Source organism: Natrix helvetica, assembly GCF_964273705.1.
Source record: "Natrix helvetica genome assembly, chromosome: 2".
Taxonomy (NCBI): Eukaryota; Metazoa; Chordata; class Lepidosauria; order Squamata; family Natricidae; genus Natrix; species Natrix helvetica.
Genome location: NC_138552.1, coordinates 260,024,104 through 260,047,935, shown reverse-complemented (window position 1 = coordinate 260,047,935; position 23,832 = coordinate 260,024,104). Strand labels below are relative to the sequence as shown.

The 23,832-nt window shown below is 42.9% G+C and overlaps 2 protein-coding genes and 1 long non-coding RNA gene across 10 annotated transcripts in view; 2 read left to right on the top strand and 1 right to left on the bottom strand.

Annotated features, from left to right (window-relative positions):
- The window catches only part of RTN4 (reticulon 4), a 50,850-nt gene extending 30,843 nt beyond the window's left edge, over positions 1-20,007 (top strand). For all 5 annotated transcript variants that reach the window (XM_081943088.1, XM_081943089.1, XM_081943090.1 and 2 more), the window contains 6 exons: positions 9,143-9,350; positions 10,993-11,131; positions 12,874-12,943; positions 14,626-14,672; positions 18,021-18,079; positions 18,935-20,007. In XM_081943088.1, the coding sequence (XP_081799214.1) occupies positions 9,143-9,350; positions 10,993-11,131; positions 12,874-12,943; positions 14,626-14,672; positions 18,021-18,079; positions 18,935-18,977 (566 nt within the window). In that variant the 3' untranslated portion in view covers positions 18,978-20,007. The remainder of the gene's footprint in view (positions 1-9,142; positions 9,351-10,992; positions 11,132-12,873; positions 12,944-14,625; positions 14,673-18,020; positions 18,080-18,934) is intronic.
- LOC309387025 overlaps positions 1-23,832 on the top strand; it is a 317,032-nt gene that overhangs the window by 37,711 nt on the left and 255,489 nt on the right. The gene's annotated exons all lie outside the window — the stretch shown is intronic.
- Positions 19,529-23,832, bottom strand: part of EML6 (EMAP like 6) — a 118,298-nt gene continuing 113,994 nt past the window's right edge. For all 4 annotated transcript variants that reach the window (XM_081943077.1, XM_081943079.1, XM_081943078.1 and 1 more), the window contains one exon: positions 19,529-23,673. In XM_081943077.1, coding sequence (XP_081799203.1) covers positions 23,649-23,673 — 25 coding nt within the window. In that variant the 3' untranslated portion in view covers positions 19,529-23,648. The remainder of the gene's footprint in view (positions 23,674-23,832) is intronic.

The following is a 23,832-nucleotide window of genomic DNA, read 5'->3' as shown; positions in this document are numbered from 1 at the left end:
ATAACTCCACCTGGGCTGCTTTCATCAGATGGTGCTCTCCCTTAGGCGTAGACCCAGCCAGGGCCACCATTCCCAAAGTCCTGGACTTTCTGCAGAAAGGACTGGACGATGGCCTATCGACCAACACTCTGCATCGACAGAGGCACTGTCTTCCATCCTGGGGGGAATGGGTTTCGCTTCTCTCTCTCACGTTCCTCTGGTCAAACGTTTTCTGAAGGGGGCGGCTAACCTCAGGCCCCCGACTGTCCATCGGTTCCCAACTTAGGATCTTTCCCTGGTCCTCAGGGCCCTCACAGGGCCCCCATTCGAACCAATCAGGATGGTGCCATTGAAATTTCTTTCCCTTATGGTAGCCTTCCTAGTGGCAATCACTTCCGCCCGTTGTATCTCGGAGCTGGGCGCCCTATCTTCCAAAGATGACCTCTGACATTTTCACCAGGATAGGGTGGTTCTTCGTCTTGATCCCACCTTTCTCCCGAAGGTGAACATACCCTTTCGCAGGGCACAGGAAATCGTTCTGCCCAATTTCTGTCCGGCCCAGTGGTGGGTTTCAAAATTTTTTGGAACCTACTCTGTGGGTGTGGCCTGCTTTGTCGGAGTGGCTTGCCGGCCATGTGACCAGGTGGGAGTGGCTTGCCGGCCATGTGACCGGGTGGGAGTGGCTTGCCAGCAATGTGACCGGGTGGGAGTGGCTTGCTGGCCATGTGACCGGGTGGGAGTGGGATGTTAGAAGATCCCAAATGAAGTTAGAAAGGCTGGGTTCCAAACCCAGCTGGCTTAACTGGGATAGGGTGAATAGGGGGTAGAGGTTCACCAAGGACCCTCCTCTCCTTTCCCCCCAAAAGCAGAGGGCGTCAGTATTTAGAGGGAAGTCCCCCAACTTCCCCCCTTTGTGTGTCACTCTTTCTCTCTCTTTCCCCGTTTCTCTCCCCCCTTTCCTTCCTCCTTTTTCTCTGTTTCCCCCAGTTTTTCAAGCTGAGCCATTGGGGGAGGTCAGAGGGAGAGAGAGACGGATTGAAGGGTGCAAAGAGATGGGCTTCCCATTTTGAGAAGCCTCCCTTAGCAAAAGATCGCTGACAGGAGGAAGGGAGGATTCCCCACCCCACTCAGCGCTGTTTTCAATGGGAGGCTTTTCCCCCTCTCAGTTCTTTCCCTTCCCAAAAGATCGCTGAGAGGAGGAAAGGGAGGATTCCCCACCCCACTTTTCCCTTCCCAAAAGATCGCTGAGAGGAGGAACGGGAGGATTCCCCACCCCTTTTCCCTTCCCAAAAGATCGCTGAGAGGAGGAAAGGGAGGATTCCCCACCCCACTTTTCCTTTCCCAAAAGATCGCTGAGAGGAGGAAAGGGAGGATTCCCCACCCCACTTTTCCCTTCCCAAAAGATCGCTGAGAGGAGGAAAGGGAGGATTCCCCACCCCACTTTTCCCTTCCCAAAAGATCGCCGAGAGGAGGAAAGGGAGGATTCCCCACCCCACTTTTCCTTTCCCAAAAGATCGCTGAGAGGAGGAATGGGAGGATTCCCCACCCCACTCAGCGCTGTTTTCAATGGGAGGCTTTCCCCCTCTCAGCTCTTTCCCTTCCCAAAAGATCGCTGAGAGGAGGAAAGGGGGGGAGCGAGCAATGGAGTGGCTTCTGGACGGGCAGGGGCGAGCAAGTGAGTGATAGGGGCAGGGCAGGAACTTACTTCCGGGTTCATTGTCCAACAGGTTCGCCAGAACCGGTGCGAACCGGTAGGAACCCACCACTGGTCCGGCCCCTTCTAGAGATAGGGAGCGGCTTTGGCATCGTTTGGATATCCGCCACGCCTTGTGCATCTATCTCAGGCAGACGGCGGGGGTACGCAGGTTGGAGGCCCTTTTTGTCTGCTTTCAGCCGGGGTCATTGGGTACCAGGGTATCCTCGGCCACCATTGGCCGGTGGCTACGACAGGCCATAGTAGCGACCTACGAGACGGTGGGTCAGTCTGTGCCCGGCCGGGATTACGGCCCACTCGACTAGAAATGCCGCGACCATGGCAGCATGGGCCACCAAGGCACCGTTCGAAGACATATGTCGAGCGGCGACCTGGGCGTCCCCGACTTCATTCATCCAGCACTATTCGGCTGGACTCATTCACCTCTGCGGACGCTTCCTTCGGGCGTAGGTTCCTGCAGAGGGTGGTGGCTGACACTCCCCTTCGGTCATAGTTCTCCCTCCCTGGGACTAAGCTTGGGTATGTCCCACATGTGACCCCTCCCTCTCTTCCACTGGAAAAAGAATGTTGGTCTTACCTGAACGTGTCTTTTCAGGGGAAGAGAGGGAGGGATCACGACCTGCCCTAGGTTGTGTAAGATGGAGCCAAGGGGGGGATGGGCCTATACTTGCTTGCAGGTCCAATGTTCACCATCGAGGAAACTGGGAGATAAGGAGAAGGAAGGAGTATTTAAGAAGTTTTCTCTCTGTCTCTGGACCAATCAGGCTTTGAGAATACCCACACGTGATCCCTTCCTCTCTTCCCCTGAAAAGACACGTTCAGGTAAGACCAACGTTCTTTCTCCCCAGTAATGTGACCCAGTGTGAAGTTGTTATTGAGGAGTTTGAAAGAATTCCTGCAGGCATCTTATGCTTACTTTCGTGAAGTGTGATACAATACAATAGCAGAGTTGGAAGGAAACTTGGAGGTCTTCTAGTCCAACCCTCTTGTCTAGGCAGGAAACCCTATACTGTTCCAGACAAATGGCTAGCCAACATCTTCTTAAAGACTTCCAGTGCATTCACAACTTCTGGAGGCAAGCTGTTCCACTGATTAAGTGAAGGAGAGATGAAATTGTGAAATGCTAACTTCTCTTCATTCCCCCCCCCCCCCCAACTGCAATAAGTTGGAAAGAGGGGCTCAAGAATATAAGATACAGGCAGGGGGAGTTCTACACCCCATATCCTTCTGCCCAATTCTGCTTTTCAGAGTAAATTTCCTGCCTGATGATCGGAAAATTCAAGTTATAATCTGATTCTGATATTTAGTTTGGTCCTCAGAAGTATTGAATAAATGGATTGAGCAGGATTTCCAGAGGGGTTTTGTTGTATTACACGTGATCTCTTCTTGTTTATAATGAATGAATATAGGAATTCATTGATTAGATGCAACTCAGTTTAAAAGACTTGAGATGCAAACGGACGAAAATTTAAGTCAACCTTGAGCCTGTAAGAATTGAACTGCCAGCAGTTGGAAGTCAGCAGAATTAGCGTGCAATCCTGCAATCTAACCATTGTACCATGATGACTCAAAATCTCATGTGACTTTAATGGCAGCTTTAGCGAACTCTACTTTCTTACTATTATTCTGTTAAATTGAAGATTTAAAATATTCTGTATTATCTGGTTCCAAAATTGGATTTATTCAGAGATGGGAAATTAAGAATTTTTATTAATGGTTAGAAGAAGAACGTTAAGGCTTTTTCTACTAGTAAAAAGGGGCAGCAATATATGGAGGAGGAGGAGCCGCTGTGGGACAGAAATGACACTTGCTCTTTAAAAATTATGATTTAAACCAAGTTGACTTAAATTAAGCCTTTTTACTAGTGATTTAAATCATGATTTAAATCAACTTGATTTAAATCAAATTCACCCTACAAATGAAACTTGCCCGCCATTACACAGCCCAGTTCCAAAGGTTGGAGGTTGGGGGGTTGGGGAACCCCGTTCTATAGGAAAGTAAGGTGGTTGCAATACATAGGGATCATTCAACTTATAGGAGCCCTTTGTGATAGTATACTCTCACACATGATTACCAGCTTCAGTGAAAAATAGGATTTACTTAGCACTGACAAATCCATAAAAAGGCAGATTATTTTTGTTTGCTAAACAGGAGAACAGATCCAAAGCCTACTCCATTTATTTACATGATTAGAATATTGAAAGATTTATAATTCCAAATTCTCCATATTTTTAAAAACTTGAAAAAGTAGGCTAACAACCTAGGTAGAAATTTATCTGAATAGAATATTTTATTTGTAGCTAACAATATTTACATAAAGTAGTGTTTATTAAATGAATCATTGTTTTTTTAGGGATTCCCAGCCCAACAGGTGCCTAGTAAATTTTTAGTGATGGGGGATTTTAACCTGCCGTCGATGGAAGAAGCGTCTGAGGGGGTTCGGGAGTTCATGGCTTCCATGACAGCCATGGACCTGACCCAATTAATTCAGGGCCCTACTCACGAGGGAGGCCACACGCTGGACCTTGTCTTTGTCTCTGGCCAGTGGACGAGTGATCTGGGAATAGGGGACTCAACTATTATTCCCCTGTCATGGTCAGATCACTCACTTCTCCGGCTTGACTTCCCTGGTGCTACCCCCCGCTGCGGGGAGGCGGAACCGGAAGGTATTAGATGGTTCCGCCCCAGGCGCCTGATGGAACCAGATAGGTTCCAGACGGAGCTTGGGCCACCTCCTGTGGACCTGACCCGCCCCCGAGTGGAGGACCTGGTAGACGCCTGGAATAGTGCGACTACCGGGGCCCTAGACCGGGTGGCGCCTTTGCGGCCTCTCCTGCGGCGACGAACCACCCTGGCTCCTTGGTTTACCGAGGAGCTAAGGGTGATGAAACGCCACAAGAGATGCCTAGAGAGTCATTGGAGATCCTCCCGTTCCGAATTTGACCGAGCACAGGCACGAGCCTATTTGAGGACGTACCTTGTGGCATTAAGAGCGGCCAAACGTCAACATTGTGCCGCTCTTATTGCGTCCGCAGATAACCGCCCTGCCGCCCTGTTTCGGGTGACTCGCTCCCTCTTGTTTGAGAGACCGCGGGAAGCCCCTTTACAGGGCAGAGCAGAGGAGTTTGGGAAATATCTACAGGACAAAGTCGCTCAAATCCGGATGGGATGGGCCCCTTTCAGTGGTCCAGTGGAGACGCCCGAGGCGAGTCTTGAGGGACCGTTCTGGGAGGAGTTTGACTCGGTTGCCATCGAGGATTTGGACAGGTTGCGTGGACGTCTACGTCCTACCACATGTTTATTGGACCCGTGTCCCTCCTGGCTTGTACTGGCATCCTGGGAGGTTACGCGCGACTGGCTCCTGGGCCTAGTGAACGCTTCGTTGGGTGAGGGGTTTCTACCGGCCGCCTTGAAAGAGGCGGTTGTGAGGCCCCTGCTCAAGAAGCCTTCCCTGGACCCAACGGATCTAGTCAATTATCGTCCAGTCTCCAACCTTCCCTTTAGCGAAGGTTGTAGAGAGTGTGGTGGCACAACAGTTTCCACGTCACCTGGAGGAGAATGATTATCTAGACCCGCGCCAGTCCGGCTTCCGACCCGGGCACAGCACGGAGACGGCCTTGGTCGCGTTGGTTGATGATCTCTGGAGGGCCAGAGATAGGGGTTGTTCCTCTATCCTGGTCCTATTAGATCTCTCGGCGGCGTTCGATACCATCGACCATGGTATCCTGTTGCACCGGCTAGAGGGGCTGGGAGTCAGGGGCACCGTTTTACGGTGGTTTGGCTCCTACCTCTCTGGCCGGACGCAACGTGTGTTGGCAGGGGAGCAGAGATCGACCCGGAGCCCCCTCACATGTGGGGTGCCACAGGGGTCGGTGCTCTCGCCTCTCCTGTTCAACACATACATGAAACCGCTGGGCGAGATCATCCGTGGTTTTGGGGTGGGATACCATCTGTATGCTGATGATACTCAGCTATACATTTCCACCCCGAACCACCCCAACGAGGCCGTTGAAATGATGTCCCGGTGTTTGGAGGCCGTACGGGTCTGGATGGATGGCAACCGACTAAAACTCAACCCTTCCAAGACGGAGTGGCTGTGGCTTCTGGCCTCCCGGTTCAACCAGTTGCTTCCATCTCTGGCCATTGGGGGCGAGCAACTGGCCCCCATGGAACGGGTGCGCAATTTGGGCGTCCTCCTGGATGCCCGGCTGTCCATGGAGGACCACGTAACAGCCGTGGCAAGGGGGGCGTTCCATCAGGTTCGCCTGATGTGCCAATTGCGCCCCTTATTGGATCGGGATGCCCTACGCACAGTCACCCATGCGCTGGTGACGTCTCGCCTGGACTACTGCAATGCTCTCTACATGGGGCTTCCCTTGAGATGCACTCGGAGACTGCAGTTGGTCCAGAACGCGGCCGCGCGGGTGATTATGGGGAGGACTAGATACTCCCCTGTAACACCTCTCCTGCGCGAGCTGCACTGGCTTCCTGTAGTCTACCGAGTGCGTTTCAAGGTTTTGATTATGATCTTTAAAGCGCTTCATGGCACAGGACCTAGTTACATGCAGGATTGCATCCTGCCCCATACATCCCTACGACCAATCCGCTCACACAGAGAGGGACTTCTTCGGGTGCCGTCCGCTAAACAGTGTCGGGGGGCGACACCCAGGAGCAGAGCCTTCTCTGTGATGGGCCCAGCCCTGTGGAATGACCTCCCCCGTGACATCAGGATTACTTCCGATCTCCGCTCCTTCCGTGTACAGCTGAAGACCCACCTCTTTCAATTATCTGGCCTGGCTCAACCGTAAATCTTTTCTTATTCCTCCTGACAGTCCTTTTAAATTTTAAATTGTGGTATTACTAATGGGGTATTTTAATGGTGACTTTTAATTGTCTAAATGTGATGTAATTTGTTACCTCCTCCGTGCATGTATGTCCTTGTATATGTGTGTATTTGGATGTTTATGTGTTTGCACACATGTTTTATGTTTTATATGTTTTATTGTACGCCGCCCCGAGTCCTGTCTGGAGAGGGAGCGGCTAATAAATTCAAATTTATTATTATTATTATTAAATATAGAAATATAGAAATAATTCAGAAACAATTCTTAAACACAATCCTCTCAATTGGAGGCAAGAATAAAAATACAGGCTTTTCAGTAGCCGCTCTTCCCAACCTGGATTTTTGCATATGCATGAATTACAATTTGGATTCTCTCCAGCTAGCTTGTATAGTTCTGGCTCTTGTATAGGGAGCATTCCTTTTTGAAATGGAATATAGAGTTTCCACTTTGCTTGTTTCTAAAATGGCATCGCCATTGGACAATAGCTTAACATATTTTCTAGTAGTCTGGCGTTTCCTCACTGTTGGTATGAGGCAGCTGCATATATTGGAAGAGCTTTGTGTGTCCTAGCAGGAAGTAGAAAGATTTGGTAATCTACAGTAGAAGCACAGGCAACAGCCCTAAAATGGATGCCAGGAGTGGTGAGCATGTGGGGTTCTGGCTTGTGTGAAATGAACTTTTGAATGTTAAGGGATTTCCTAGGGGGGTAAGTGTGTATTAAGTCGGGGGGAAATGGGATAGGTAATAGCCTTGCAGTTGCAAGTGTTGTTATTTTTTAAAAGTTTTGAATAAAGAGATTAATGTTTTGCCGAGACACTTCTTTGAAAAGTGAAGAAAAAAGCTAAATAGATGAGCAATGCAGGTGAGGCACGATTGTAGCAGTGCTATTTTTAAATAAACCACATGACTTATTGCTTATCAAATGTAGCTAGCTATCTTTATTTCAGAGAAGGTCTGATTGCTTATCCCCTGAAGGAATGACATTCTTGTTGTTTTGCATTTTTATTTTTAAAAAATTGCCTCTGAGTCAGTAATAATCTAAGCAGGTCTCATTTTTCAGGGGTGCATTTAGCTTCCATTTTGAAATGAAAGACGATACTTTTTTCTGCAGTGTAGCTTAAGGGTACGTTATTTTAATTATATGTCATCATGAATTTGCAAATAGCTTTCCTGTAAGTTTTAGTGTTGAATATAGAAAAAAAACCTATATATGTATATAATGTGTGCATGCATACATACCACATGAAATGTAATTTTAGTTTTCACTACTGTGTGCACCATGCATGCTGGAATTGGCCCTTTAGGGGTGTTTTTTTATAAAGAAATAAAATAAATGATTATAAACAGCAAAAATGAAAGGGCTAGAATACTCAGAAAGCTAAGCAATTGTCAATACTTATATGTTTTAGGAAAGAGACCAGAACTCAATTATTATTGAATTTAATATATTTTGCATTCTGTAGTCTATATGTAATGTTTCCAACATTTATTATCGAATACACCCTTCATTGTGAGTTTACTTTGATCAAAGGATATTAATGGGGAAAAAGAAGCAGCCTTGTTATCATCAGCATTTTTGTAGTTCCACATTTTCTGGGAATACTGCAATGTTGCTAGTGCCTTTCACAAATCATGGAGAAGCAGGTTAATATCTTTTAAGCATTCTTTTTCTAAATAAAGGTCTCCAGATGCTGGTGAGCACATACACAATTTTGCAAACAAGATGTAGTTGCTCACAAAGCTAGTGGCCCAGATAGGTGCTTGCTCCTTCAGAAATTGGAAGGCATTATTCATTTGATTGTTTGTTTGTATCCCACTTTTATTACTTTCTACAAAAACTCAAAGCAGCAAATATACTCAAGACACCTTCCTCCTCCCATTTTCCCCGCAACAACCTTCTTAGGTGGGTTGGACTGAGAGAGAGAGAGTGGCTGACCCATATGTTTCCCAGCTGGGTGTCATTGCTAAAGTGGGATTAGAATAGTTTCCTGCTTTCTAGCATGTTGCCTTCATCATTAAACCAAACTGGTTCTTTGTAGTTTGTTTACCAGAATTCTGTATCTGTATCCTGTCTGTAGCATGCTCTTTTTGTCTGGGCAGATTAGGCATGCTTGACATCATTTTCACTTTCTAAGAAAGTTTATAGAGTCCATTTGGTGGGACCAAGCACATTCTGGGAAGTTGAAAGTGATGACAGAGGCTAGTGATTTTGCTTTACAATATACCATTTCCATTGCATGTTATGTGCAGGATAAAGTGAGGGAGGCTTCCATGGATGCTATTTTAGACCTCAATTTTAAAAAAATTAGTTGAGTAAACATTTGTATTCCTGGTGGATAGCAAATATGGTGTTTGATTATTCTCTTTTATCTCAGCAGGGTATGAAGGAAACAAAGCAAATGGCTTCACATTTCTCAGATAATCATTTTCTGGTTATCATACTTGGAAAATATTGTACAAGTTTTAATGCATGAATAAAGTGTGTGTGTGTATGCATGTATATTTGTTATTGTTACATTTCAGTTAATAACACATTTAGGTTTCGTTGCTGTGCTGTAATATTAGAGACTGCATTCTAATCTCCTGTCCTTTAACTTTCTCTTAGTGGTTGACCTCCTATACTGGCGAGACGTTAAGAAGACTGGTGTGGTGTTTGGAGCCAGCTTGTTCCTGCTTCTTTCTTTAACAGTGTTCAGTATCGTGAGTGTGATAGCTTATATTGGCTTGGCCCTCCTGTCAGTGACCATCAGTTTTAGAATATACAAAGGAGTTATCCAAGCAGTCCAGAAATCAGATGAAGGCCACCCGTTTAGGTAAATATTTGTGCTTTTCCCTATTTAGAATTAATTATATTTGCTGTAGAACGGGAGCCAAATAGCCTTTGGAGTTTTTTTTAATAATACGAAGTTGGAAAAGTAGACTGCTTACTTTGAACTCTGGACTACGTCCAATATTATGTAACTGAATTTCCATTCATCTGGTGAATTTTCAGCCAGAAAACTAGAGAAAGAGGCCTTAGATCTTGCTGTGGTATTCCATGAGTACCACTGGATCCCAGCTAAACCCTAAATCACATTAACAAATTGTAACTGTTGTGTTTTCACAACATGCAATGCGCAAATGCACCATATTATGGTCTGATTCATACAATATGCAAAGACATTGGCTAGTTTCCCAAGATGTATGAATCGTATATTACCAAATACATTTTACCCTAATGTAGCATGTTATGTGAACACAGCCTTATGTCATACTCAAATATTGTCAGTATCACCTCTGCAATCAGATTTAAATTAATTTAAAGGACATGTTGAGATATGAAACATTGTACCAAGTTCGGACCAGTCTTACATAAACATAAGTGGGGGCGGGGGCATTATTTTTTTACTTTTTTTTTCAAAGTTCTGGCAACTCTTTATGGACTTCCTAAAGGTGCTTTTTCAAGAGGCAACTGGACTTTTCTTTGAAGATGTTTTGCTTCTGATCCAAGAAGTTTCAGAAGCCAATGTATATTTATGAATGTATTTGAAAGGAAAAAATAAAAAAACTTAATGGAAAAAAAAGAAGCAAAACATTTTCAAAGAAAAACCAGAAAGTCCACTTGCCTCTTGAAAAAACACCTTTGGGACAACCATGAGCATTGGATGACTGAGAATTGCTTATAGACATCTTTATGGACTTTTTGCTGACATCAGGATTGAAAAGTTGATGTTTTATGGATCTGCTTATAAAGGATAGGAGAAGTGTTGGAAAATGATTTTGGCTCAAAAACTATCACAGCAGCAGAGAACTTTGAAGACTACATAAAGTTAAGGATTGGTTTATTAAAATTTGTTAGCTATATTAACATGGTTTTTACGAACTGATAACTTGTGTATATAAACATGCTAAGTACATATGTGTGCATACTTTTTAAAAAGTTATTTTTTAGCTTTAATGCTGTATTTTTAATTTTTTGTTTTGATTAAGTTTATTTCAAGTTTCAAGTTTATTTGATTTATAGACCGCCCCCTCTCCCCGAAGGGACTCAGGGCGGTGTACAGGAACCACATTAAAAGACCATATACATAATAAATACTCTTAAAACCAGATTAAACCTAGAGCCCTGTACAAGTTATTAAAAATTAAGATTATTTCAATTGTTAAGTTCTCCATTAATGTATAAAAATTGCTTCCCCTTTGTCAGCCATTGTTAAATGGTCAGGTTTACTTTCATTCATGTCAGTTACTAGAAATAAACCCTCAGATTTTAAATATTGCAATTTAACCATTTTGAATGATTTGTTAGGGGCATATGCTATATTTATTAGAGGCATGTTCTAAAGGCTTGTCCATCTGAACAATAATTTGATAATGTAACCTTTTCTTCATTTTCATTGTGCTCTGAATGAGAATTTGGAGAGCTTAAAAACTCTGTTTTTAATTGTATTGAAATTAACATATTTCCTCTTCCAGTGCTTACTTGAATAGAGATGTCGCTGTGTCTGAGGAGATTGTTCAAAAATACAGCCATGTTGTGCTTGGTCATCTCAACACCACAATTAAGGAACTCAGGCGCCTCTTCCTAGTGGATGATTTGGTGGATTCTCTAAAGGTAAAAGATTTCATTTCCAATCTTAGCTTAAGAATTGTATAAGATGGAGAAACAGATTGGCTTGAGGAGTCATCTGACAGTAAATAGAACCAAGCTAACACTTGTATAATAAATAATCTGACTAGTACTGAAAAAAGTATTACCCAGCTGTGCTCAAGACAATCTAAAATGTGAAACTGGCTCTGTGGCAAACTAAGCAAGCAGTTCCACTACTTTATGGCCTTTTCGAACCTGTTCTATATGAAATTAAAAGAACTTGTAACTTCTTGTATATTGAATTAAAAGAAAAAGAAACAAAAGATGTGAGCTTTTGCATCAAATATATTTAAATATGGACCTTTACGGACTTGGCTGTATCAAAGTACACTGGAAGGTAAATCAGGTGGCAACTCTGAATCGAACTTGGCTGAAGCCATCTTTTGCTGCTTCATAGTTGCCACACACACTCTAAGAAGGTGGAGGGGAATAGATAGACTGTCTTCAGACACGACGAGCCTTTCCATGGGAACCCAAGGTCATCCCAACAGGTACCAGTTGAAGGACGAGAGGAGTGACCGAGGAGCCCCCGACTGTTTTAATTGGACAATGTGACTTGGGACAATTGGGGAGGGAAATGGTTACACTTTAATTAGGCTATTAGTGCGGGAAACTTCAGTGCCAATATGATGCATCCAATAAACATGTTCTCTGAGGAACATTCCTGCCTTGCAGTTCTAATTTCCCTGAATGCGTTACTTGGAACGCTGACACCAATGCTGTGATGGCGAACCTATAGCACGCGTGCCACTGGTGGCACACAGAGCCATTTGTTAGGGCACGCGAGGCGTTGTCCTGTCAGGTGACTTTGGGCCTTCTTTTAAGGCAGTTTTTCGTCCTCCAGAGACTTCTCCGGAGAGCAAAAAACCAGCCCTACGGGCAAAGTGGAAATTCAGGTACAGACTTCGTAAGGCTTTATTTTTGCCCTCTGGAGTCTTCAGAAGGCTTCCCTGAAGGTTCTGGAGGGTGAAAAACAGCCCTACAGCCAAATCGGAAGTCACTTCCCGGTTACCTGTAGGGCCATTTTTCACCCTCCAGAGGGCAAAAAACGTCCCTACAGCCAAACAGGAAGTCATAGAAGGCAAAAAACAGCCATACGGGCAACCTGGAAGTGACTTCTGGTTTGTCCGTAGTTCCGTTTTTTGCCCTCTGGAGCCTTCAGGGAAGCCTCCTAAAGGCTCCGGAAGGCAAAAACAGGCCTATGTGCAACCCGGAAGTCACTGTTCCTGAATTTTCGGCATGCCCGTAGGGCTGTTTTTCGCCCTCCAGGGAAGCCCCTGAAGCCGCCGGAGGGCCTCCGGGGGGGCAGGGCAGGGAGAGGCTGGTTTTGCTCTTCCCAGGCTCCTAGAAAGCCTCTGGACCCTGGGGAGGATGAAAAAAGTATGGCAAAAGCAGGGTGGGTGGGTGAAGTGCTGGTTGCGCGCGCTTGCGCACACACACTCATGCGTGCTCGGGTCGTGTGCATACCATGGGTGTTTGCATGCCCGCGCACGCCCCCCTGCGCTCCCCCCGCTTTTGGCACGCAATCCAAAAAGGATTAGCCATCACTGGTATAATGCACTATTTGTAAATTGTGAGTTGGTGTAGCTTGAAGCCCACCAAAGCAGCTTATGTTTGTACTGCTAATATAGTCAAGTAACAGAATTGCTTTGAGCTTTAAGCACATATTCCTTATAGTGTAGTTTCATTATTTTTTTTCCTTTCAGTTTGCAGTATTGATGTGGGTGTTTACCTATGTTGGTGCCTTGTTCAATGGTTTGACATTGCTGATACTAGGTGAGTTCACCTTAATTACAGAAAAAAATGTAAACTATTATTAATTAATCACATTATATTTCTGATGGCTGATGGGCCTACTAAACTCTGAGAAGTTAATAGGGAAATTTTTAAATAAAACATTGTTACAGATAATGCTTGTTTGGCAACTGCCTTGGACAGCACTGCAGTTATGGCACTGCTGAAAAAGTAACATTGCAACCTATGCCCGTATTTACGAATGAGAGAGTTTTTCCTCAATCATGCATTTGTCATGAGTAAGTGCTGCTTGTCCTATGCCAGACTCATCCTCCCCCCCGCTTACCCTGCCACTAATGGAGAGTAGAGAGATTGCCGAAACCAGTTTATTTGTTTCTGAACTGCTTTTCTTCATACTTCAGTGCATCTCTAAAAAGTGTTAGATAAGCTACAGGCATCCCTTTCAACACATGTTCACAATTGGGTATCTACTTAACTCTTTTGTAATCCCTTCCTCTCCAATAAATGTAAATACAAAGATTAACTACCTTCTAATTATTTAAGCATCGGTATGCATTTCAAAGAGCTATAAGATTTGCTCTTTTACCTGTTTTTTTCTCAGGCAAATTCTGGAAATCTTTCCTACTACTTGGGCTGTTTGGAATCAAACCCGTCTAAAGCTTAAAGCAAGGGAAAGCTGAAGTAAAATGTTAAGTACAGCAACCACTTCACTTAATGACTGAGTTGCCAATACAATTTCAATTGCTAAACGAGGACCATGTGTAAATAGTTAAACATAATCTGAATCAGGAAAATCACACTCATGGGCAACACCTAAAAAGCCATTTTTTAAAAAAGCTGAAATTGTATAAGGTTGCTAGCTTCTGAGATCTCAAGTGAAGATGCTAAAATTGTTAGATTTTGAAGTTAAAACTTGAAATCCCATGAAAGTACTTGTAACATTTTAGAGATTTAAGGAAAAATAACAAACCAATTATTATTGGTGCTCCCCCCTCATGATGGTGTTCTTGGGCTTCCAAAAGTTGTTGTAAGGTCTGTGTGAAAAGGAAAAATGCAGACTCCAGAAACATATCAACTTTTGGTGGGGACATAGTGACTGTTATGTATACATCTGTTTTTTGTCTTCTGAAAAAATAAGTACACTCCATTAAAATGTTTGACCTTTTCCAAAGGTCAGTATGGTAATGAGCCTAAGCATTCCAGTAAATCCATCCTTACGTGAATGGCTGAAAAGAAATGGAGAGTTTTGGAATAGCCAAGTCAAACCCATATCTAAATCCACCAAGGTGCTGTGGGATGATTTGAAACAGGCTCTGCATGCAAGGAACGCCTTCAAATACTACACAGCTAGAAAAAAAAATCTGCATGGAGGAGTAGAAAAAAATTCCACCTGATTGGTGTCAGATATATATAAACAGTTATTACAAACACTTACTTGAGTTCGTTGTATTGGAGCCAAGGGTGCACCTCCTTTTCCCCCAAAAGAAATGGCATTCATGTTAATTTTTGTTGAATAAATTATTGAAAGTTCATTCTGAGTGAAGATAAAATATTGATACAGGCTATACATTTTCACACAGCTGTCTCTCTGTAGTTACAACTATGATTAATACTACATCCACATACATTATCTGGTGCCAGTTTGTGATAACTTTCAGATGTTTTTTATACTGTTAAGTTTAAATGTATTTCTCTTCTTCCAGCGCTGATATCACTTTTCAGTATTCCTGTTATTTATGAGAAGCACCAGGTGAGTATGCAGTTGTGGCATGCTTATTGATAATATGATAATAAAATAAATAGCTTATTAATGATACAAAGAATATATTGTGCCGCTCTTATTGCGTCTGCAGATAACCACCCTGCCGCCCTGTTTCGGGTGACAGTGGAGGCGCCCGAGGCGAGTCTTGAGGGACCATTCTGGGAGGAGTTTGACTCGGTTGCCATCGAGGATTTGGACAGGTTGCGTGGACGTCTGCTACCTACCACATGTTTATTGGACCCGTGTCCCTCCTGGCTTGTACTGGCATCCTGGGAGGTTACACGCGACTGGCTCCTGGGCCTAGTGAACACTTCGTTGGGCGAGGGGTTTCTGCCGGCCGCCTTGAAAGAGGCGGTTGTGAGGCCCCTGCTCAAGAAGCCTTCCCTGGACCCAACGGAGCTAGTCAATTATCGTCCAGTCTCCAACCTTCCCTTTTTAGCGAAGGTTGTAGAGAGTGTGGTGGCACAACAGTTTCCACGTCACCTGGAGGAGAATGATTATCTAGACCCGCGCCAGTCCGGCTTCCGACCCGGACACAGCACGGAGACGGCCTTGGTCGCGTTGGTTGATGATCTCTGGAGGGCCAGAGATAGGGGTTGTTCCTCTATCCTGGTCCTATTAGATCTCTCGGCGGCGTTTGATACCATCGACCATGGTATCCTGTTGCACCGGCTAGAGGGGCTGGGAGTCAGGGGCACCGTCTTACGGTGGTTTGGCTCCTACCTCTCTGGCCGGACGCAACGTGTGTTGGCAGGGGAGCAGAGATCGACCCTGAGCCCCCTCACATGTGGGGTGCCACAGGGATCGGTGCTCTCACCTCTCCTGTTCAACACATACATGAAACCGCTGGCCGAGATCATCCGTGGTTTTGGGGTGGGATATCATCTGTATGCTGATGATACTCAGCTATACATTTCCACCCCGAACCACCCCAACGAGGCCGTTGAAATGATGTCCCGGTGTTTGGAGGCCGTACGGGTCTGGATGGATGGCAACCGACTAAAACTCAACCCCTCCAAGACGGAGTGGCTGTGGCTTCCGGCCCCCCGGTTCAACCAGTTGCTTCCATCTCTGGCCATTGGGGGCGAGCAACTGGCCCCCGTGGAACGGGTGCGCAATTTGGGCGTCCTCCTGGATGCCCGGCTGTCCATGGATGACCATGTAACAGCCGTGGCAAGGGGGGCGTTCCATCAGGTTCGCCTGATGCGCCAATTGCACCCCTTATTGGACCGGGATGCCCTACGCACAGTCACCCATGCGCTGGTGACGTCTCGCCTGGACTACTGCAATGCTCTCTACATGGGGCTTCCCTTGAGATGCACTCGGAGACTGCAGTTGGTCCAGAATGCGGCCGCGCGGGTGATTATGGGGAGGACTAGATACTCCCCTGTAACACCTCTCCTGCGCGAGCTGCACTGGCTTCCTGTAGTCTACCGAGTGCGTTTCAAGGTTTTGATTACGATCTTTAAAGCGCTTCATGGCACAGGACCTAGTTACATGCGGGATCGCATCCTGCCCCATACATCCCTACGACCAATCCGCTCACACAGAGAGGGACTTCTTCGGGTGCCGTCCACTAAACAGTGTCGGGGGGCGACACCCAGGAGCAGAGCCTTCTCTGTGATGGGCCCAGCCCTGTGGAATGACCTCCCCCGTGACATCAGGATTACTTCCGATCTCCGCTCCTTCCGTGTACAGCTGAAGACCCACCTCTTTCAATTATCTGGCCTGGCTCAACCGTAATTTTTTCTTATTCCTCCTGACAGTCCTTTTGAATTTTAAATTGTGTTATTATTAATGGGGTATTTTAATGGCTGATTTTTAACATTCCTAATGTGATGTAATTTGTTACCTCCTCCGTGCATGTATGTCTTTGTATATGTGTGTATTTGGATGTTTATGTGTTTGCACATATGTTTTATGTTTTTATATGTTTTATATGTTTTATTGTACGCCGCCCCGAGTCCTGTGTGGAGAGGGAGCGGCTAATAAATTCAAATTTATTATTATTATTATTATATTGTGTATGAAGAGATGAGGATTCTAGAGGACAGAATTCCTACTATTGTAAAGGACAATGCCTGCACTACTGTTCTAGTTTTAGGAAGAGTTAAGTAAGACATGAAAGGTTAAACAGGATTATCCTATCTGGGCAAACCATAACCCATTGCTATTATCTAGTGGTCATCCTGACTTATGTGCCTCAGTCGTGGCAGCCCTAGGATTGAGATTAAAAGTAAAGAGGCCATATTCCTTTGATTTGAGAACAGCTTGAAGCATTTGGAAAATTCATCTGGTTTGGATTTCGTCTTCCAACATTAGGAATCCCTTCTTTACGTTATAATTTTTTATAGCTGAGAAATGACAGCGCCCCTCTTAAGTGAAATTAAGAAAGTATTTTGTAACTAGGTGATATGTTTTACCTCAGAGCTTTACAAGATAGGAGCAAGAATACCCCCCCCCCCAATCCCTTTTTTTCAGAAAAGAAATGGCTTCCTCTATATGTGATAGAAGTGGAAATATCTTCAAGCATTATTTCAAATGAATATCTATAACAAGATTTTGCACAGTCATAAACTAAACATTTTTGTACAAAATGCTAAGTAAAAAGTAGTTAAAACAGCACGATAATTTCATGCTTCTGGTGATGAAGCTGATAGCTGATGAAATAGCTACCAGTTTTTTCTTTGGAAAATCTGGTTTATTCAATATTTTTCGAATGATAGAACAGCACAGTTGTGGAGCAACCAAGAATTAATTAATATGCTAGAGTTCAAATGTGAATGATTGGAATGGAATGAACTAAGGCAGGTGTGATAAACCTTCAAAGACCAGGAATTCATAATTTTTGGGTGTTCAAGGTTTGCAGTGGGGGTGTTCTTAACTGTTTCCTTTCTGGATAATGTATTAAGATTTTTAAATTATAACCATCCTAAATCTATTCTAGGGCTTACATTTCAGTCTTTGGTAGATGAATTGCAGAGATCCACTTGGTGTAGTGGTTAAGGCATAAGGCTGGAAATTGGGAGACTGTTCTGGTTCCACCTTATGCATAAGACCATCTGGGTGACTTGGGTTCAGTCACACTTTCCTAGCCTACAGAGCAGGCAGTGGCAAAACACTGATGAAAATGTTTCCAAGAAAAGTGCAGGGACAGTCCAGATGGTTACCAGAAATCAAGATTGACTCAAGGGCACCCCAGATGTTGTATTGTTACCATTCATGTAATTTCTTGTGGTTTGCTTAATTTCGTCTTAATGTGATGCTAACTGCATCATGGTTTTTCATGATGTAGAAACCAAGTTAATTGAAATAATTTTTTTATTTGTATTTCAGACTCAAATTGACCATTATGTAGAACTTGTAAACAAGAATGTGAAAGATGGCATGGCAAAGTAAGTTTACTGCATTCTTGAAGCTACTGTTAATCCACAGGTTACAGTGGCAAATTGGAATCAGAATTTTCATTGCAAAACAACGTGGTCATAAAGAGCAACATCATATGACCACATAGAGTAGCAATGACAACCCATTTGCTAAACAGGAAGAGGTGGGAGCCCCACGCAAAGACTGTGGAAGGGTGCATTTGGAGGTGCGCCTTGGATGCAAGTGGGGGGAGCAATTGGAGGTGGCTATGAACAGCGAGTGCTACATAGTTGTGGATGGCGGGGGGACATTGGCAAGTGGGGATGCTGTGGGTGGGTGCACACTATGGAGGGCAGGCAGGTGGTGCTATGGAGTAGGAATTCCCTGATCTCTCTTACTCTGTAGCAGGGCTTCTTTGGAGAAAAGGTGGGAGTGACTTATGGGGATGACTTGCAACATTCCTTTGTGGCTTCCTTATTGACTTTGCTGTGGGACAGGAGGGAAGATAAGTGGTTGCAAGTACCACTCATTCAGCTCCATTGCAACTTGGTTCTTGAGCAAATGGTTGCAACTCCAGGACCACCTGTAGTTTCCAAAGTAACTTCAAAACCAAGCCGTAGACATGACTGTAAAATAATAAGTATGTTCATATATAGTGATAAGTGACCATAGTCACTTGATATGTCTAGATCCATTTTATTCACAGTCACTTTAAGTTAGGAACAGGAGATGCAAACAGAGTACTTCTGTGACAAGTAGAGCTTTTTGAAGTGTTTGCACACTTTTAAGACTGATGGATAATTAATGTATTAGATTGTAAGCAGTTGGCTTTTCTTGGAAAACAAGGTGTGACTTTTTTTAAACCTAATTTTTTCCCCCTACAGGGTTCAAGCTAAAATTCCTGGATTGAAGCGTAAAACTGAATGAAATCAAGAAGCAACTTTTATTAAAATAAATCATCTTTTAAGTGGGGATGGGAGGCATATTCATTTGGATTATATGGGGAGGGTCAGGGAATAGCAAGCCTTGACTTTGCAGTGCAATTTCACAGATCTTTATTTTTTAGGAACTGTGTTTCAGAGGGAGGAAAATAATGTGTTCTTGACTGCTGTGTGTATGTCTATCCTAAGTATTGTAAGCTGCTACATATGGATTTAAACCTAATCCTCTTTGCTTCTCCCATATGCAGCACAGGTTAACCTAACCATTTGGAGAGCTGTACATTTTATGCTTTGGCCAAGATAGTCTTGTGGTGTTTCAAGAGGGGTTAGTGTATGGAAAACATTTCCTTTAGCACGGTCTCTGGTTTGTGTTGATTGCAGATTTTCTAAAATGAAATGTTTAGAATATGCCATTAAAGCAAGCTTGAAGAGTCTTGCCTTGTTGGTATCAAGTTTAGCTGTACTGTGCTTTTAATTCTACTATTTTATCAATTGCCAATATAAAATTAAATATATAGTGTGTTACAGCTGCTTAGGATGTCCAGCTCCTCTATAGTGATTGAAATACTAGATAAATGAACTGAGGTTTTTTTGAGCTCCTTAATATATTAGCTTAAATTTTCAGAAAAAACCTAGTACCTATTAAATAAACAAAACCAACTCTGCACATTACAGTTTTTGCCATATCCTTTGCTGCACAAACTCCTATAGTCTATTTTAAGTAAACAAGTTTACAGTTCTCAAAACTCTGAATCTGTGGAATGAATTTCTGATGATGTGATCCTCAGATCCTTGCAGGCAGAACAAGGAGCCCCCGGCATGCTTGTTTTCCATTGTGCTTGGAATCCTCAGCATCTGTGCATGGGTCAGTGGATTGTACCCCAATGCTGCAAATGCCATTTGGACATTTCAAATACATGTGGGGTTTAAGCTGTATTGAACTACGTCTGTGGGATGCATTGTGAAATGTAAAAAGAAAACAATTTTGAGTTATCAATAAAGTGTATGGACTCATATGTGTAAATGTGATTGCACTTAACATGCTATATCATGCTTTACAACTAAGCGTATGAACAATTATCACTAAAAATGGTTGATTTATACCCAACATTAGGATTTCTGTTGATGTGGTTGACTTATGCATATGCACATTACTGCTTGATTATCCATTTAAAGCCATAGTTATATTCTAGTTTAGTGCCACCTTAATTCTCAATGGATTTTGCTGAAAAGTAATCAGAATTTTTTTGTGTATAAATGCAAAATGTAGTATCCCAACCAAAACAAAGCAGCAAATTAAATGCAGTTTTACATGATGCAATGTATCAATTTGGGGAGCATGTTCTAATTATATTAAATGTAATATATCTAATATTACTATCATGCCAGTCTTTTAAATAACAATTCTAAGGAACATGTTTGGTTAAGATAATGTGATAAAAAATGGTTGAATATTAAGGTATTTTAAAAGCTTTGCCCTGGAATAAGTCAACCACTAATATTTTCCTCTGTTCCACAAGAAACATACTGTTCTTTCCAGTATGCTGGATGTTCCCAAAGAAAACCTGGCATCAGTTTTCAAATAATAAAACTTTTACTGAATCATTTCAAAAATAAATTCATGCAGTACTATTTCAATTTACATTATAATACAGCATCAAATTTAAGCATAAAGTTCTAAATGATATAAACAAGATTTCTTCCACACACAAATATATTATTCATCTTCAATTTTCTTGCACATTTTGACTATACAGCAGCTCATTCTGTTACAGATTCAAGATGCACTCCATATGAAAGGCCAGTATTACAACAGAGGCAAACAAGGTGACCACCTGACATCACCAGATGGATATGGTTACATTGGCTAAAACGGGAAACTTTCCTTATGAAGAATAAAGGAATAAGACTGCATAGGACATATGTATGAAATAAAGGAGTATAAGGCATTAACATATTGCATTAATCAAATAACACACACACACATACAGCAGTCCATTAAATTTACAGAAGCACTTTTGTGTTGTATACATTGATTATTATATCAGAAACATGCCCCGCTTCCCTTTTTGCTTTCATCAGTTCTAAAAAGAATTTGTTCCTTTTTAAAGAACCTTTTAATATCTTCAACATGATTCCTCTAATCTTCAATGCAGACTAGGACATTTCCCATTTTTTTTCACCTCACTACTGATTGTTAAATAAACTAATGCTACAAAGAACTGAATCTAGGATTGTTTCACTGAGCGAGTTACAGAAAGTAAGAGTTGTGCTGGACAAGATCAAAATCCACCTTAGTCCAGCAATCTATTTCCCATGGCCTTTGGGAAGCCCACAAGCAGGACATAATCTCAATAGTACATTCCTGCCTGTGACCATCAGTAGTTGCATTCAAGTGTGAGGCATGTTGCCTATGATAATGAAGGTAAAAGTATCATCCTGATTAGCCACTGAAAAACTGCAGGCTTTAGCAATTGCAATAAGCTCCTCAACTTCTACAGTTAAATGGTCGCCTACCATCACAAATGTGTATGATTGCCAATTTATCACTGGCCTGTAAGTAAAACAAATGCCCTTGAACCACTTCATGAAGGAAAGGGGACTTCTTCCCCCCCACCCCCTTGAAGTTAAAATGCCATCTTGGCTATTGCTTGGCTGGATAAAAAGTATTGAAAAATGTACCTCAAATGGGAAGGAAAGGAAGGGTATTCATTTTTCATTTCATTCTACTACTTTTCTGAAGTCCTAATTTCCAAATGTAGTGTCAAATTGACTGACCATTATTTTTAATGTCTGCCTTGTACCTTCACTCTTTGCTGTTGATATTAAGAGATAAGGCTGAAATTTAGTAAAATAAATAAATAAAAATAAACATGGTGACATTTAGGGGGAAAAGTGACTGTCAGCCCTCGTCATTTTTTAGATTTTAGCACCATGAGCAGAAAATAGGCAATGGCAGGAGATTATGTTATATCCTGCAGTATCTGAAAAGTTTTCAAAAGGCACTTTGTAGAAAAATGGCAAAAATAATTTCATCTAATATACTTAATGGAAGAGAGGAGAAAGCACTGCTAATTAGTTCATTTTTTAATAAAATCAGCCATGAACGAAACCCTGCTTTTGTCTTGATGTATCCTGTCCCTAATAATCTTTAGGAATGATGGAACAAGTTTAAGAAATAAGGAAGCTTGTCTTCAGTATTTTCACATTGAAGTCTTTCATTTTTTAAAATACACCGCTGAAGCCTTATCAGGGCTCCCAAAATCATGGCCCTTGAAATAATTTTGTGTAGTCCATTACTTAAGATCTTGCGGACACAAAGGTCAGGGGCCTATGTACAAATATCTGTACATGCAGGCACCAAAGTGACTGATTTTAAACCAATCTTATAGTTCTCTTGGCAACAGCTGAGCCTGGTTGGTTGGGGTGTGCAATCTGCTCCAATGCCTATTGCACTGACAGCACCCCCTCCAAGAAGGGGCTCTGAGGCAGCACTGAGATCTCCAAGCAGAGCCCCAGACATGGGGCTGTGGCTGAAATGGAGAAGGCTGGAGAAGGGGTGTGTGTGTGTGGCCTGGTTGCCTTGCTGTGAGCATTCCTATGCCAAGCAGGGCATCATCCAACAAACGGAGGAGAGCTTGGCTAGTGACAAGAACCAGCAAGAGGACGAAAGTGGTGAATAAAGAAGAGTCTGAAAGAGGAGCCTGCTCAATAAGAAGAAAAGCAGGATTTTGGCTGCTCTTAATTGGAACGGGAGGTGCATGATGGCTTAGCGGTTAAGACATTGGGCTTGTCAGCTGGACAGTCGACAAACTGCACAATGGGATGAGCTCCCATTACTCACTCCAACTCCTGCCAACCTAGCTGTTTGAAAGCATGCAAATGAGAGTAGATGAAATAGATAAATAGGTCCTGCTTCAGCACAAAGGTTACTGTGTTCCGTATTTTCATGCTGGCCACATGATGATGAAAGCGTCTCAGACAATGCAGGCTCCCTCAGCTAAGAATCGAGATGAGCACCGCCCCTTTGAGTCAGTCATGACTGGGCAGGGGAAACCTTTAAACCTTAAGATTATAGTCGGATAGGACTAGCCCTAGCCGGTATTATTCTTAATGGGATTTAGAAAAAACTATACATCATGTAATAAAACCAGATATTGGTATTATAGTTAATGGAAAATGCTGCTAGCCAAATGGCCAAAATGGCTGCCTTGCAAGTAGCTTTGCTTTGTAATAAAGTTTGATTTAAGAGCACAATATATTATGTTACATGACATGTGATACTTTTCATTTTGGACTTAATTCATGCACCGAAAGGCTTCAGTCTTCTAGCCGTCAGGCTAAGACATGGCACTTGTGACAATTTGAGTTTGAGACCCTGGTCTTGGCATTGTATTCCTGAATATTTAATTTGGCAAGACAGATGTTTAGCATATATTAGAATAATTATTTTAAAGTCAATACCAAATTATGTAATATTTGATTTCCCCATGGTTGCATATATTTGGGGATGTATTACATAGTCTAATTGTGTCTCATAAATAAATAAACAGTTCGAAATCGCAGCCATGCTGAGATCTTGAACAGTTTCCATGCATTTATCGTTTGGCACTCGAATGGCAGTGGTGGCAAGAATGATCCTTTAGAGTTGTGACCTTTAAAGACATCGCCAAACAAATACACTGAAGGAGAAAAAATAACACGTTATTACAAATAAACAACAGATGGGGCTAAAATAATACTGCAAGCTTCTTGTCCACCCATCCACCCCCATATTCCACCACATTTAAAACAAGAAATGCCAACTAACAAGAATTAAATTCTCATCACTGCCATACACA